Here is a 17,263-nt window from a genome sequence, read left to right on the forward strand (position 1 = left end):
GAAACTAACATTATAGTATTTTGTGGTACAGACGCTTCATATCCAGGTCAATTCACACACCTGTGAGTAAAGCATATAAACAAGAATCTTTACACTTACCCGAAGTCAGCACAACGATTATAACAACAAGCACCGGGTAGATGTCAACAATGAAGCATCAATGCTGATCACGGATTCAAGATTATCATTTGGCGAAGGAAAAACAGTCCTGCAACTTCAGTGTCACACAGTAACGTTACAGACAGCAAACTAATAACTAACTAACCGGAGGAGCGCTTAAACTCTTGGTTAGAAAGCAGCACATTTCCTGAGTCATCAGAGGCTTCCCCCACACGTTTTTTTATAACAAAATGTCTCATGATGAGTCTACGAGTGCTGTTTTTATGCTTCGTGTGGACGGTGCGCACACGCCTCTGTGTCCTCAGCGTCTCTGGGTGGACTCTTCAACCATTTATCCATTGTAATTTGAGCTATTATGACTTTCTGCTTGTTGTTAACTAGTAGTTGTGTAATGGACCGTAGTTGATCCATATGGACACCCCTTCCCCACGGTTCGGCACGCATGTGAACCGCAGCTTAATTACACAGTTTAACCATCATAGTGTGAAGTTTTAATACCAATCAATATGAACCGATATTCAGTAAATATATGCGATCATGAGATCTGCATTAATGCTTTCTAGCCGCCGATCCCTGATAATGCCACATTGTGATCAACAAATCCTTGTTTAAAACTTGAAATCGGCAGGTGAACATGAGAACATGCACCGATTGTTTTCTTCATCCTGGAGGTGGGCCTTATGACGCGCAAAAGCTGTCAATCTCTAAGACAAATTTGACAGATTCCCTCAGAGATATTAACGTTATGTTATATTATTTTGATCGGATTCCCTTAAAGAAATGTCATGAATGTACGTTATTTTATCATTGAAAATGTCATTACATTAAAGTAAATTAACACTGTTTGATAACAGTTCATTTATTATGTTCAATAAAAGTATTTTCCTAAATGTTGAGACACCTCATATGTAGGCCAGACAGACATTTACATGCTGATTACTGTGCACAAATGTACCGTAGTTATGTAGCCTACTGAGACCTCAAGAGCTGTGGTGTAGCAACGCCTGTGCCACCCAAAGAGGCAGCTGGCACACCCAAAAATCAGATGCAGAATTAATTTTTAGTTATAGCATTAGTAAAACGAGTTACTATTAATAAACAAAACAACCCGCCTCTATCCATCAGCAGCCGTTTTATATTTCTATTAGTGGAAGTTGGCAACCCTAAACACACAGTTAGCAGGAAAAAAGTCATGAGCAGTCATTGCATGTGGCCAGGTCTTGGAGAGGCTGTACAGAAAGCTGCCGGGGCCGATAGAAAACGGAGCTGCATTCACTTGACATCAGAGTTTCACTCTTGCGAATTTCCGACCAGCCATTACTTTTCATAAATATATACTGAGGTGGCAGCTGGGGTGGCTGTATTAGTGTTAAAACTGCCAAAAAATGACCTTGGGGGATCGCATAAAGACCCTCTCCATCTTAAAGTCCCGGGCTGGATTTCAGTCCCAGTCCACGTCTGGATCATGTGGCACACCCAGTTTTCTGATGCACACCCAAAGTTATTTTCTGGCTGCGCCAGTGCTCAGGAGCCCCTCTGGTGCCGGCAGACATAGAAGCTGGTTCAGTGGTCAGGGAATGACTTTCGGCGCTAACCTGGGACTACAGAATCTGGTTGACTGTGTCCAGCTGGCTTCGGGACGTCAAACTGAGCCCAAATGTGTCAATGAGAGTGGCCAGTCGATTCAAGAGGTCCTGACCAACAAGCAAGGGTTTTGTATCAAGAGTACAGATGTTAATGGGATGCTAGAGAGTCATCTCCTGAAGAGTGATGCCAACCCAAGAGCATTTTGTAATGGGCGACTTATCCTGTGTGTAGCTGGTAATGCTTATGTTGCAGGTTTCAATTTGCAACAGCTTACAGAGAGAGAGCATTGCTCTAGCAACCTCTGCAAAAGTGCTGGAACACATCAGGCTTATTTCGGAACTAGAGTCAAGCAGAGGAAGGTGCTGATAAAGCCCCCAATAACTACTGAGGTGTATATGCGTCAGGCGTTACCCTTGCGGAAAAAGACCGGCCATTCCACACGGACCATACCGTTATATTTACCTCCTTGCTTGGGGTTCCGTTCAAACTAAACCTTTCTTTTTGGAGGGAAGGTACTTTGTTGCCTAGGCCTGGTCTGTTTCTGGAAGCGGCCTTGGCTACCACCCCCCTGGTTCTATTGACTACCCTGCTGGAGAGGTGGCCGCCTAGGCTTTTCGTTGCCTTCAAGCGCTAGGTCTTGCTTTCCGAGGTCTGAATCCCCAGGACTCTGGCGTTGTCCTCGTACCTCCTAGCAGGATGCGCATATGTCTCCCATGCCATTTGATGTTACCCGTTGGATGTTAACTGCAAATAACTTCTTCTCATACAAAAAAATTAACTCCTATCGCTCAGATTTTTTACATGACGAGTTAGGACCTTCTGATGAACCCATAGTGTGAGGTTTGATCAATGACAAATGCAAAGGTCTTAATGTCTTTTTTAATTTCTGCATGTGGTGATTCACTTCCTCATCCTTATTCACTATTAGGTATTTATGAGGAAGCATCCAGACTTGATGACATATGAAAATCTCTTTGAGGTGTGGCTCTTTTATTATTTTGGAGATGTGTTGAGAAACAAATTCTTCCTACTGGAGAGTCAGCTTGGTTGGGCTTATCTCTACTTTCTTATTAAGCAGTAAAACAACGACTTACAAGATTTCTAATAAAAAATCACTGCATTCTCTGTCAGTCCAACGAGCGGTGACGCAGCACCCAGTACGTTACAGTGTGAACATCCTCAATGCCGTGCAGCGCGTGCAGTGGTCCGTTGCCTGGATCCAGTCCGGGGTGCGCAAAGTAAGTTACAGAAGCACATGTCAGACCGGGACGCCGACAGTCCCACCGTAGTTCCGCTGTCAGTCCAGTCCGGTGAGTGAGTTTGTCCCGCTGGGTCCCACTCACATACACACAGCGGTAGAAAATTGAAGATGACATTTGGGCATCATGATTGGACCAATCCGCTATCAATCTTGTATTCTGCTGGTTGTTGATTGGTAAGAAGCTAAGGGAGGTTATCCGCCCTTGGAGCATCATTTAATGTATTTTGGCCAATCACAGACAAGCATGAAAAAATTAAATGCATTGAGTTGATATAACATTTCATGCCCTAAGGGAGGACGGAGGGTCCTTGTCCTCCTCTACCCCATGATGCCCACAACCACTTCACACAAACAGGCTGCCCTTTCCCATCTGCCCTGCAGGTGTCGCAGTTGAGGCATTTTAGAATTTATTATTTATTAAATAATGGATTTTTTTCAAAAAGGAGAGAGAAAAATATTTTATAAATGAAACTGAGATTTGGTAATGACTTATTTCAGCTAATTACTCTTTTTAATATTTTGATGCTCTAATTTTTTCTCTTAACAGAAAATGAAATTGAATGAAATTATAGAGAACATTGCTGCATGAGGCCCATTGTGGGTTATGTTCCACAGACATGTTCTAAATGTTATTTATGGTTTTATCCACCATTGCATCTCACTGACTCTCTCTCTCTCTCTCTGTATGTCTGTCTGTTGCTATAGAAACAGAAAGGAAAAGGGGGACTCAAACGTCACAGCTGTCAGCACTGTGACAAATCATTCACAACATCTGGATATTTAAAGATTCACGAGAGATTTCACACTGGAGAGAAACCGTACAGCTGTGATCAATGTGAGAAAGCTTTCACCAGTAAAAATAGCCTAGAAGTCCACCAGTATGTTCACGCCCGAGAGAAACCGTATCGGTGTAATGAGTGTGGGGCAGCTTTCACCACTAAAGGTTATCTAGAAATCCACCGGCGTGTTCACACTGGAGAGAAACCGTACTGGTGTGACCAATGTGGTAAATCTTTTTCTCAGGGTATTCACCTTAAAGAACACCAACGCATTCACACTGGAGAGAAACCGTACAGCTGTGACCAATGTAGGAAAACTTTTTCTCGGGGAGATTCCCTTAAAGACCACCAACGCATTCACACTGGAGAGAAGCCGTACTGGTGTGACCAATGTGGTAAAACCTTTTCTCATGGCAGTCACCTTAAAGAGCACCAGCGCATTCACACTGGAGAGAAACCGTACTGGTGTGACCAATGTGGTAAAACTTTTTCTCATGGTAGTTCCCTTAAAAAACACCAACGCATTCACACTGGAGAGAAACCGTACTGGTGTGACCAATGTGGTAAAACCTATTCTCGGGGTCATCACCTTAAAAAACACCAACGCATTCACACTGCATCATTGTGAACATTTTTCAGAGCCTAGCTAGCTGTTTCCTCCTGCCCCTTCCCCATGCCCTTATGGCTGTGTTATATTCTGGAGAAAGATCAAGGAGGACATTCACATTCGACACCAGAGACCATCTTTGAACAGAGACAGGGGTTACCATCTCCCCCCGAATACAACCACCTGTTATCATGTGACTGTGCTGGACTAGCTTCATGTGATGACAATTGAGGAAGTTTAAGTGCTGATGAAGACCATGGGATATGGTCAAAAGCTCCAAAAAGAGAGTATGTGAGCCTTGAGTTTAAAATGATTTGTTCCGGATGCGTTCCAATTATTGTTTTTCTCTGCTTCATACATATTCTCTTGTTCTTATTGTTTTGTAGTTCAACATTATGTTTTCCTCCTTTGTGTAGTTTTCATTGAATAATCTTTACTTTACATTTATATTCAGTTTTTATTTTCTATGACTGAATGTCGTTTTGAATCTGTAAATGTTTTCATTAAATTAGTCAACACAAAGAGATGCTCTGACTCCTCATTTGAAACTGTTTCCATCAATCAATATTTGTTGAGCTGCAAACAAAACTAAACATTTCCACCTGAAATCAAGCAGCCATTTTGTTTCACAATTTACTGGCGGTAAATGGGCAACAACCACTTCCGGGTTCTACTTAATACTGCTCAACTGTTTCCGGTTCTACACCCGATGTTTACAAGAGCTCCAAAAGTTAAGCATCACTGATGTTCATCGGATTTGCAGGACGACTAAAGCACCAACCAGCAAACTCGATAAAGGTTTCAAATTATATGTTATATGTATATATGTATCATATATACACAACTATGAAGGTAAAAAAACGACTATTAACAGACTGACTAGCTATTGCTAGCAAATGTCAAATGCTAGCTTTCGTTTTACAAGCTCGCTAACATTAACTAGCCTGTAATCCGTCTAACGTGAGGTAATGCTATGTGCTCTATTTGATGTTAATTCTCTATATCATTATATCATGTTTTCCTAACCAGTGTTATATATCAGCCTTGGCTATTTGCGTTTTGGGTTAACTAATGTTAGTCTTGTTTTTAGCCACTGTTGTGTATAAGAGTAGGTAATGTTACCTTACTTGCTACTCATAAAGTACTATGGATGTGTATGGAAGTTTTTATTGGACTTTATTGTAATCCACAGAAGACATTCCACAAATGTGTACCATGATATGCAAATATTTCACTATCCACAAACATGTATTTTTGTATTTGTGTTGTGTAAAGTCACATCCATAAAAATACAGGGCGATTTGCAAATACGCATAACTTACTCTGTAAATACGTATTTTAAGGTTTACATGTAAAGTGATATCTACACATTTGTGCATCTATTTTGCATTTGCAGATCGCTTCCTGTGGATTTATGGGCCACATGACATTTGTAACTTTCCTCCTGTTTGTTTACAGAATTTTGTCCGATTGGTACCGCAGCAGATCTGTAGATAATAGTTGTAATCTACAGAAGACAATTCACTAATATGTAACATGATCTGCAAATATTTCACTACCCACAAACGTATTTGTGTTGTGTAAAGTCACATCCACAAAAATACAGTGCGATTTGCAAATACACATAACTTACTCTTTAAATACGTATTTTAAGGTTTACATGTAAAGTGATAAACACGCATTTGTGCATCTATTTCTACAAATGGAATGCTATTTGCGCATTTGCAGATCGCTTCCTTTGCATTTGTGGGCCATGTGACATTTGCAACTTCCCTTCTGTTTGTTTACAGAATGTTTTCTAATTGGTACCGCAGCAGATCTGTAGAAATAATCTGTAAGTAAGAGGTGCATTTACTAGCTCTACCAGGAGGGGCAAACACGCATGCTGCGCAGCACTTCGTCTCTCGCGGCCAGTTAGTTCATTCTAATAGAAAAACAATGCAATCAAATTCAGATTCTGTCACTGATGCTGGCTTGCGTTCAATAAAGATGTTCCACGCCGTCTTTCACCTCCAGAAGCCAGGCTGTTAGTTGCCTCCTTAGACTCTTCTTCTATAGCTTTAGACTGTAGTTCCGTCAGCTCATGTGAGGGAATGTTGCCCCCTCCTGGTGGAGCTATTAACTGCACCTCATACTTACAGATTGTTTCTACAGATCTGGGGTCTCATTTATAAAACAGTGCGTAGGATCCATACTAAAAATGTATATTGCGCAAAAAAGCCGAAATGGCGTGCGCCAAAAAAAATCTGACTTTTAAAACTGTACGTACGCACACCTGCAGGCAATGTTCCCTTTATAAATCACAGTCCACCTGGAAATGTGCGCATGTGGATCCGCCTCATATTCCTCCCTCTACACGCCCACATTCAACCATAAATGGTCAATGCAAAGCACCTCAAGAATGTTTCTGCATGTAAATGAGCCTGTTGATCAGTGAATCACGGCGACTACCGAGAGGAAGACCAAGAAAAGGGAGTTTTTCCAACAGAGATGGAGGAGCTTGTAGGTGAGGAGGTCTCTGAACACTCGTTCCCTCCTCATTCTGTCATTCACGTAGTCCTCAATGCCGGTATATCCACCATGCAGCATGTTACGAGTGTCACTGCTGTGTTTATATGTTTACAGCAATCAGACTGATCCATTCACAACTTGCCAAAATGATCAAGACAATCAGTAATATCCCCCACGCTTGATATCGTTAGAAAAGGGAAGTTTGATTGGTGAACAATATTTATTTATTTATTTAAGTTTTTATAGCGAACTCGCCTGCATTATAATTAGAACTGCTAATGATGATGAGGATATGGAGTGTAACGATTGTGCGAGAGCTGTCACTGGCTTAAATTCCCCACTTTGTTAATTTACACTCTCCATACTGGTGAAGATGTGCCGGGTGGAGGTGACTGGAGGAGGCAGAGTGGCGCACCACGGTGGCGCACTGGAGACAGTCTGATAGTTGCATCGGATAGCCGATTATCATTTTGTCTATGCATACTGTATCTCTCCTTATCAAATAAACCATAAATAAATTAATAAGTCATGTCATGTTCATTGCAGCGATTTATCACACAAGAACTTTATGAAAACGAATATGGTACTTGGTGATATCTGCACACTATTAGAAGATCTTATTAAAACAATTGGCGCTCTGTTCTGCCATTCTTTAATGCTATTTGATATAATCTTGGATTTCTACAACCGATGATTTCAACAGCTGGCTCACAAGCACATATAACACTGCTGTTTTAAATGTTTATGATAAAGTGGATATAAGTATGAAGAGAAGTTAAATGTGTGAGAGGCATCATTATACGTATAATGAAATTTAATGTCTACAGTCTGGCTTCAATTCACCACCTCACCATCTGCGTAGCCAGTTTCCCCTACCTCAGTACCTCCATAATGTGCGTACACATGGGTCAAAGTTTCCGTACCGGTGCGCACATTCTCCCGTCAAGTTTGTTTTTATAGATCACAACTGTTGCGTGGGAAGTGGCGTACGCGTTGGATCAGTGTTACAGGAACTCCTAGCCTGACAGTTAGCCTGCCCCATACCAGGTTAGTTTCCCAGCATCAGTTGCCATAGTAACTGAGCTTGAACTATGTTGAGTTTTCTTCATGGAACCGAATCAACTGAAGCAGACAAAACAATAATGGTAACACATCTGTAACAAATCATTCTAAACTCAAGGCTCACATACTCTCTTTTTGGTGCTTTTGACCATATCTATGGTTGGGGCGTGTAGCCTTATTGCATGGAGCAGATTAATAATCAGTCGTTAATTATAATATAAAAATATGTATCTATAGGTAAAGGGACTGTTTGTAACTTTTCACACATAAATCTACCGGGTCGGGATCCCATTCACGCTCGCATATGCGCGCTCGCGTGTGGCCGGAGTCTCACCTCCACACGTTCATGCGCGCTCACTCCACACTGCAGAAGACTTCGTAGCTCTGAGAATATCTAGTGGACGTTTGTGCGGAAATAAATGCTGCAGCTCCTCCAGACCAACAGAGGTTTCCTGTTTCTTGTGAAGTGACAGGGCTCCGCAGCGAGAAATGTTATCCTCTCCGACTGGGTGACGGTGTCACCCTGCGGGCGCAGTTGGGAGGCGATAACGTTTCTCTTCCTGCTTCAGCCCCGGCACCGACCCGCTTTTCAGACAGCTGCCATTCCAGGGAATCACTGCTCAGCTGGCCGGTAAATAGAGGACATCCATACAGAGCTCAACCACGACAGAGTCTGATGGCTGTTACAAAGGTCATGTCCAGACTCCAGTGGTGGAATGTTACTAGGTACATTTACTTAAAGGGACTGTTTGTAACTTCTTACACGTATAAATGATTGCGGGTCGGTGTCCCATGCGCGCTCGGGTGTGGCTACGCTGTTCAGACAAGACTCCAACACAAACTACACGGAAGCACCAAAACCACAATGTTCTATCTAGTGAGGCCCGTCTTGCAAAACAGTGTTGGCCGCGGTCAGAGGATGCGGGGGATACCGTAGCTTTGGTCTCCAGGGCCGTAGTTTCTGCTCCTCTGCCTGCCTTCACTCACACAACACGCTCGCTCTCGTTCGATCTCGCTCCCTCTCGCTCGCTCTCTCGCTCCACCTCTCACGTGCACACTACACACTGCAGAACACTTAGTTTAGCTCTGAGAATATCTAGTGAATGTACAGTGGACGTTTGTCCAGAAATAAATGCTGCAGCTCCTCCAGACCAACAGAGGTTTTCCGTGTCTTGTGAAGTGACGGGGCTCCGCAGCGAGTTACGTTATCGTCTCCGACCAAAACTCCGGTGTCTCCCGTTCCCTCCGGCCGCGGTCGGGAGGCTGAGGCAGGAAAAGCCAACACTAGGATCAGCATTGATTCATGGTGAGACCTTCGTCTGGTCAGCTAACATTACTGCCAAGCAGCTGAAATAAAGAGTGATATTGTGGTTTTAGCTGACGTGTGTCACCTCACTGTTTTTAGCGATACTCGTTCATGTCTGTTTAGCAAGCACGAGCCCAACGCTGACTTTCGTTGACTGAACTGCGACAGGTGTTGCTGTTAACAAGCATTTCTGAAAGTTACAAATAGTCCCTTTAATAACTCAAAATTATGAATCATAAACCCCTTAATTGTTGCAAAAGGTGAAGGAAAGTGATGGCACTCAGCTACATACACAATTAGTTTTAATATCAGAATGAAACCTTATATTAAATTAAATTATTCAATTTAAGACGCCACCCAATTTTGAAAAAAAGGGAAAACCTTTAAATTTTATATTAATCAATTGAATCTCATAATCTCAGGGATGCTACGGAGTTTTTAGGCATAGTGATTGGAGTTGTTTTATATACACACACATCAAATAACCAAGTTCTTTATAATGACATTTTTATTTACCTAACTACATGACTAAACTACTAAAAGAATATACTGTAACTGAATAAATGTTAAAATAAAATGAAAAAGGAATAGAATGATAAAGGATGAATGAAGGAATACAGTGAATACAACGATGAACATTTATGAATAGAAACAGATCAAATGTGACCAGATCAATTCAGTGACTGATATCTCTGAATTATATTTGTCGCTTGACGTTTAAGCGCATCAGTTAAATTTAGTTTTAGGTATTAATGCACCGTTCAGCAGTTGGATTTAAGAAGCACCAGGGAAGATTATGAAGCAGTTTCATATTCTAAATTTAGGGATGAGTTCAGGTTTTAAGCTTATTGATGGATATCTCAATTATTCTTATATCTAATATTAACCACCAATTTCTTAAACTAACCATATTCATTAATTGACTCTAAATTTGTTTAGTAGCTAGCCTAATCATCAAACTCTTTCTGATTTGCAGATGGGAGGTTGATCTGTTTACCGGGAGTGGTAACAGGTTCTGTCTGGACCTCGGTCTGTTTCCATCTCTCTGACATTGCTGGAGATTGTCGGCGGACACGTTCCCTCGGTGCGACTTGGCATGAATCGTTTTCCTCCCTCTCCATCTCTCTCTCTCTGGTGGAGCGGGTCTCTGAGCCATTTCTTCTCGTACCTGGAGGGGTCTCCCGGCATCATTGGCAGTTAAAAATCTCCCCTATTTAAAGTTTTTCCTTCTCTTTTCTTCATAGTGGCTGGAACCAAGTCTTCGGCACGTTGTGTGGATGCAAACTTCAGGTCTCAGCAGCTGATGGGTCAGCAATCAGGGCAGAGAAGCAGAGCAGTGAGAGAGATGATCTGGCTTGCAGGATTCAGAGTTCTTTAGTCGTAGTTGGAGTTAGTGTAGAAGAGGCCATTTCAGGTTCTTTTTTTCAGGTCGGCTGGATGTCGATCTCAGCATGTCATGAAGTATTGAGCCCACAGTGGACATCCGGACCTCAGGACGGGCAAGCGGCCCTCTTTCATCAGAGTTCATGTAGAGCAGAGCAGAAGACACAGAGACTCTGTTGACTTCTTCTTATCATCTGAGGAAGGGGTGCAGCGTTCAGTTGGCGGGAAACAGCACTCCTCCCATGTTTTTTTTATATTGATACTTTCAATTAAACTTCTTTTGCAGGATTGATACTAATTAATTTGCTTCACAGGATTTATTCTTCCGTATTTGACATCTGGGATTTATTCGCTGCAGAACGGTACCAATCAGCTATGTGATATAAACCACTAAATAAAACCTGATCAACTGAATTAAAATGATAACCAATTACACAACATAGATACACCTTGTTATCATAACATGTAGGTATACAAACACTACTACAGACAGGCCTATATATGTAGATATACAGTATATGTGCACTTATTTCACAATAAATGAAAGGATATAATTGATCTCAACATGTGGCACAGATCTGTCTAGATGAGAGCAAGAGGCAAAAGGGTAGGGGTCGCTCCCATGAAGCAGACACGTCTATGAGACTGGGCCTCAGGGAGACAAGTTACCAACATGACAGTTAGAGTTCAGCTTAGATGACATAAAACACATGTACTCACATGTAACAGTAAAAAGGGGTCGATTTGTGTATGGTTCACAAACAACGTTAAAAGTTGTAATACACTATCAGTAGATTAAAAACATATATTCAAAAATAGGACTAACTGAGGCATTAGCGTGCACACGAATTTCTGTTTTATATCTCCGGGGACCTATAATATACATATGTAGAAATAACCTGTCTGTAGGCTGGCAAGATCTAACCAAGTGATTAATATAAAAGGAAAGTTTTGATCTACAAGCTTTAGTCAGTGTAACTTGTTTGGGCTTAATTTGTTATTGTTTAAGGAACAACTTGTTTGTTTATTATCATGCATATTTGAGTTATATAAATTGAAAATGATTGACATAGATAAACAGGCAGGAAGAAAAAGCTAACTGAGCTCTGAAAACATTCAAAACGCTGCAGTGTGAATGCGTTGGTGGGATTTAAGGTGACTACTCTGAGAAAAGGTTTTCCCACATTGGTCACACCAGTATGGTTTCTCTCCAGTGTGAATGCGTTGGTGGGCTTTAAGGTGACTAGACCGAGAAAAAGTTTTCCCACATTGGTCACACCAGTACGGTTTCTCTCCAGTGTGAATGCGTTGGTGGGATTTAAGAGAACCATCCCGAGAAAATTTTTTCCCGCATTGGTCACACCAGTATGGTTTCTCTCCAGTGTGAATGCGTTGGTGGGTTTTAATGGAACTGCCATGAGAAAAACTTTTACCACATTGGTCACACCAGTACGGTCTCTCTCCAGTGTGAATGCGTTGGTGGTCTTTAAAGGAGCTACCATCAGAAAACGTTTTCCCGCATTGATCACACCAGTACGGTTTCTCTCCACTGTGAATGCGTTGGTGGGATTTGAGGTTATCAGACCGAGAAAAAGATTTACCACATTGGTCACACCAGTACGGTTTCTCTCCACTGTGAATGCGTTGGTGGGATTTAAGGTTATCAGACCGAGAAAAAGATTTACCACATTGGTCACAGCAGTATGGTTTCTCTCCAGTGTGAATACGTTGGTGGTCTTTAAGGGAACTATCACGAGGAAAGGTTTTCCCACATTGGTCACACCAGTATGGTTTCTCTCCAGTGTGAATGCGTTGATGTGTTTTTAGGGAACTCTGGCATTGGAAAGCTTCCCCACATTCATCACAGCTGTAGAATTTCTCTCCAGTGTGAATGCGTTGATGTGTTTTTAGGTGACATGATTGAGTGAAAGCTGCCCCACATTTATCACATCTGTAGGGTTTCTCTCCAGTGTGAATACGTTGATGTCTTTTTAGGTTATTCCCCGAAGCAAACGTTTTCTCACATTGGTCACAGCTGTGTAGTTTCTCTCCAGTGTGAACTCTCTGATCAATCAGTTCCTTTCTTCCTCTCCGTTTCTATAATAACAAACATATGGAAAGAGAGAGAGAGTAAGTGATATGCCATGGTGGAGCGACCTATCTAGAACCATAAATAACATTTTGAGCATGTCTGTGGAACATAACCCACTATGTTCCAATGATCCAACAATCATAGATACCAAGAGACACAAATTAGAAACTTAATAATAAATAAAGCAAATATAATTTAAGGTAAATGAATCAACTAATCACGAACAACTAGTAGGGAAACAGGATGACGTTAAACATTTGAATTGAGAAAAGAGTGAGTTTAACATAGGCCTACATGGAAAAGAAAATGTCCAGACAAAGGGAACAAGACAAGTTTTGATTTTGACTTTGTGCTTTATTAAACAGAAATTGCCACCACAGTGATTATTTGTGCATGTGTTGTGATAACAGCTGGTAGTGATAGTCAGTGCTCGGATTAACTTCACCATTCACTTCATAAATGTAAAGTAGTCTTTAAATACTGACATTTTGAGTGAACAACCCTTTTTGAGACTTTATTAATGGTTCAGTTATTGGTCTGTGATCCCAGGATGGTGCCCCGTTATTATTAGTATGTATTAATAATTTCTTCAATAGCAATAATTTTATTGATATTAATAATTTTAAATATTTGCTAATAACCAAACATGCTTCTACCAAATATCAACACTTTGGTTCCCCGTGAGAGGCTATCTAATACCAGCTTTTTTGCAATATTTATGCATAATAATCCAGAATTATCAAGTTTGAGTTATTTATTTTTCAGAAATCTTGATTTTTTACATTTAAATTTGCACACGATTTGCAATTTGGCTTACTATTTGGTTTTGAAATCCCCACTCTACCCATTCTAACACACAGTAGAGCTATTGCTCACCAGAGGTGCTGAAGTCACCTTATTAACATCCAAATAGGATAAGAGTAACAATAGCCTTCAACACTTCAGTTTGTAAGCCACAGGTCGCAGCCTCTCACCTGTGCATTTACAGTAGCATAGATAGATAGACAGATAGATAGATAGACAGCTAGATAGACAGATAGATAGATATCCAGGCAATGCACAGGAACAGTACATAAAAATAAATGTATCCATAGAATACAAAATAAAAAGAATATTGGAATACACTATAAATATACCTAACTACTACAACTAGCAGAAAAACATAGAATAACCCACTATATACATTAGCAAAGTGTGCAAGTTACAATGTTTTGTTCTTTAATAAAAAATAATTGAGGTAGTAAATGTGCAAATGTGAAAAGTTCAACATGTGCAAGATTATCACAGACTAAAACAGAATGGAGTGTAGTTGGGACAGAAACTATAAAGCTGAGAGGTGAGGAGTTGTAGAGGGTTATTGCTTTAAAACCTTCCATTACAACAAAGACCAAAGGGATTACCTTTTACTAGCTAAGTAAAATGAGTAGCGAAGTGCCCTGTGAGTCAGGAGTAGACCCAGCCTTGCAGGATGAGGTCGCTGGCCTCCTCAAGCTCTCCTTGAAAGACAGAGAGAAACTTAATAGCTATAATGCTAGCACTTGTAACAATAAGCTGGTTCGGGCCAGCCAATTTGAGATCTCTCGGAACCTGGGAAGATTGTGTACGGTTGGGCGAGAAGACTGACATTCTGTATGAACAGCTTCAGGTTACCGAGCAAAAAGCAGAGTCCAGGCAAGAAAGACCTCTTGACAGCCAGGTAAGTACCATTGCTGACCTGTTTGCCCAAAAGTCACCTACCACTGACACTGAGACGGGTTCTGTTTCTGGCCCATCCAGCCAAACCTTAGCAGCTCCTCGCCGGACCTCTTCCAACCTCATCGCCCTAGACAGCTACCGGGCGCCAGTAACGGCCCACCCAGTAGACACAGGTTCCCTACCTTCCAGAAGTGCACCTCAATCCATCCATAGCTGCACCACCTTGCAGTTTGACCAGACGCCATCCCCACCCCAGAACGCTAGGGATTATTCTCAAAGCATGAGTGGATTTAGGCCCTCATATACTGACAAACACGGTACACCCTGCATAGCTCGCGGCCTCACCGTGACCGGACAGCCATTACTTCCTAAGCTGAGGAAGGGAACTAAGGAGCCCACGACATTTCCTGAGACCGCCACACCTAACATACCATATCCTTCACTCTTGAGTGACCATGTCCGCAAGCTTAATGCCTGATGCATATACACTTCAGTTGTCATTGGGGGCTGTAACAGCACCCTTCCTCTGCTTGACTGGGGTTCCGAAATAAGCCTGGTGTTTCAGCAATTTTGCAGAAGTTGTTAGAGCAATGCTCTCCCTCGGTAAGGCGTTCTAAATTGAAACCTGCAACATAAAAATTACCAGCTACACACTAGGGGTGGAACGGTTCACAAAATTCACGGTTTGGTTCATATCACGTTTTTGGTGTCACGGTTCGGTACATTTATGTTACAGCAAGGAGACCAATTTCCGATTTGGAAATGTTTGTCGTAACAAAAGTATGGCTTACATAAGGAACATAAATACTTCTTCATTGTCAAATCTTAATTGAAAGAATAGGTCTTCTACAGTAATTAGTGCAAACGAAAAATGCAGCTTTGTTATTTTCATATAAATATGATGAAATTATAGACTAAGGCCATCAACATAAATTGAAGCATAAGCTCAACCAGAACTATATTAAAAAACAACAACACTATAACATAAGTCTTAATCTCCTGATTATCAGCTCTTAATTGAAATATTAGTTTTTCCACACAAAAAGTGCAGTATTTGGAAAGGAATATGGTTGGATTTCTGTGCCACTGTGTTATTTAAAAATAATTAATAACTATAAAACACATTACAGGGATTGTGCTGTTGCCCCTGTCCAGTTTCCAATCTGTCACTGCTTGTGTCAATGCTTCAGAGAGATGCTCACTGTGAGGCTCTCATAAAGGGGGCGCGTCTGCAAAACGTAGCTTTTTATCTCCCACTCTGAAGTGATGTGGTGGGCAGCCAGTCACAGTTCAGTAACTTTCAGTAGCCCTGGATGTCCATCCAGTTGTAGTAAGAGCTACGTAGGCTGTGTTGGACAATTCTTTCACAATTCCTAGTCGCGTCTGTTCGGGAATTACTGTGTTTAAGTGTCGGCGAGAGGGAATATTATAGTAACGTTACGTTGATCATATGCTGAAATCCAGCGTCTTTCAGGACTATAAACCTACACAATGCTTTAGTTATATTTTTTGCCCTGTCTGAATCTGCATGGAGAGGCTGTTTAAATGCTGCGGGGAGAAGGAGTTGCTCTTTCCTACCCTACTCTCTCCTCCTTGTGCTATCAACGGACACACCAGAGTGATCCGTCTTCGTAAATTGTTCATCATATTGGAAGTATTGCCGCTAGCATAAGCCAGACGTGTTGCACCGTTTTATCCCCCCCTTTTTTCGTCATTTTCATAGGTAACACTAAATCCATAAGGCTCCCATACAGCAGAACGAAACGATGCTGGCAGATCCTGTACTTTATCATGTCCACTTGCCATTTACTACACTGACTGACAGCAGCACTCTGCACTTTATCTGTGCCAACTGTGTTTTTTCCCCCGATAACTTTATTTGAAGTTTTTTTTTCTGCGCATGCCTTTTTGACTGGAATCTGTGAGGCTGTTCCCAATTTCTAGTGTGACAATAAACGGGAGCCTAACTATACATGAAAAAAGCACACAATGGGCCTCATAACCTATTTTAAATGAACCGAACAATATATACAATACATACACGCCGAACCGTGACTAGCGAACCGAATGGGTCGGATTTTTTACTTGAACTGTTCCATCCGTACTACACGCAGGTTAAGTCGCTCATCACAAAAAGTGCTTGAGTTGGCATCATTCTTCAGGAGATGACTCTCTAGCATCCCATTTACTCTTGATACAGAACAGTTGCTCGTCGGTCAGGACCTCTTGGATCAACTGGCCCCCCTCATTGACTGCCACCGTGAACACATCTGGGCTCAGTTTGACGTCCCGTAGCCACTTGGTCCTGCAGGCAGCTTACCAGTCCCAGACGGACAAGTCGCCGTCAACCAGACTTTACAGCCCCTGTGTAATCGGAGTAGGGCTGTCACGAGAACCGATACTTCGGTACCAAGTCAACTGCTAAATCTCTGAAAAGTGATGTTATTTTTTTTATTGAACTCTGGTCTCTTCATTTCCTGTGAATGTTATTGGGACTTGCATTTGATTATCTTACACGTAACTCCCCAGATCCACTTTGTTTGAACCAATCCCACAGCATCCAATCAAGTTTCAGGAGAAAACCATGAAGAACTAACGTTACCTTACTGAGCACCAGTTGGATCCAGTTACTCTGCTGTTAAAATTACATTACATTTGGTGAAGAGCACATATGACTTGTTTAGGACTTGAGACCTGAGTTGGGACTTGAAACTTACTTGTGACTTGCAAAACAATGACTTGGTCCCACCTCTGGCCTATACCCAGTGAAATGTCACCATGTCAGTGAATTTCAACTACTGCTTGCAATCTGAAGATATATATAGACACATGTACACATTACATAGGATTTTTTTTAACC

The 17,263-nt window shown here is 41.6% G+C and overlaps 2 protein-coding genes across 4 annotated transcripts in view; one reads left to right on the forward strand and one right to left on the reverse strand.

The window, feature by feature from the left end:
- Positions 1-4,873, forward strand: part of LOC141761187 (uncharacterized) — a 36,256-nt gene extending 31,383 nt beyond the window's left edge. Inside the window, exon 11 of the mRNA XM_074624517.1 lies at positions 3,674-4,873. Within this exon, the coding sequence (XP_074480618.1) occupies positions 3,674-4,375 (702 nt within the window). The 3' untranslated portion in view covers positions 4,376-4,873. The remainder of the gene's footprint in view (positions 1-3,673) is intronic.
- The window catches only part of LOC141760402 (uncharacterized), a 135,931-nt gene that overhangs the window by 111,806 nt on the left and 6,862 nt on the right, over positions 1-17,263 (reverse strand). For 2 of the 3 annotated variants that reach the window (XM_074623208.1, XM_074623209.1), the window contains exon 4: positions 9,519-12,713. The exons of the other annotated variant lie outside the window; for it this stretch is intronic. In XM_074623208.1, coding sequence (XP_074479309.1) covers positions 11,733-12,713 — 981 coding nt within the window. In that variant the 3' untranslated portion in view covers positions 9,519-11,732. Of the gene's footprint in view, positions 1-9,518; positions 12,714-17,263 lie in introns of those variants that run through there. 3 annotated transcript variants of the gene reach the window in all.

The sequence above is a fragment of the Sebastes fasciatus genome, chromosome 22, assembly GCF_043250625.1.
Source record: "Sebastes fasciatus isolate fSebFas1 chromosome 22, fSebFas1.pri, whole genome shotgun sequence".
Classification (NCBI taxonomy): domain Eukaryota; kingdom Metazoa; phylum Chordata; class Actinopteri; order Perciformes; family Sebastidae; genus Sebastes; species Sebastes fasciatus.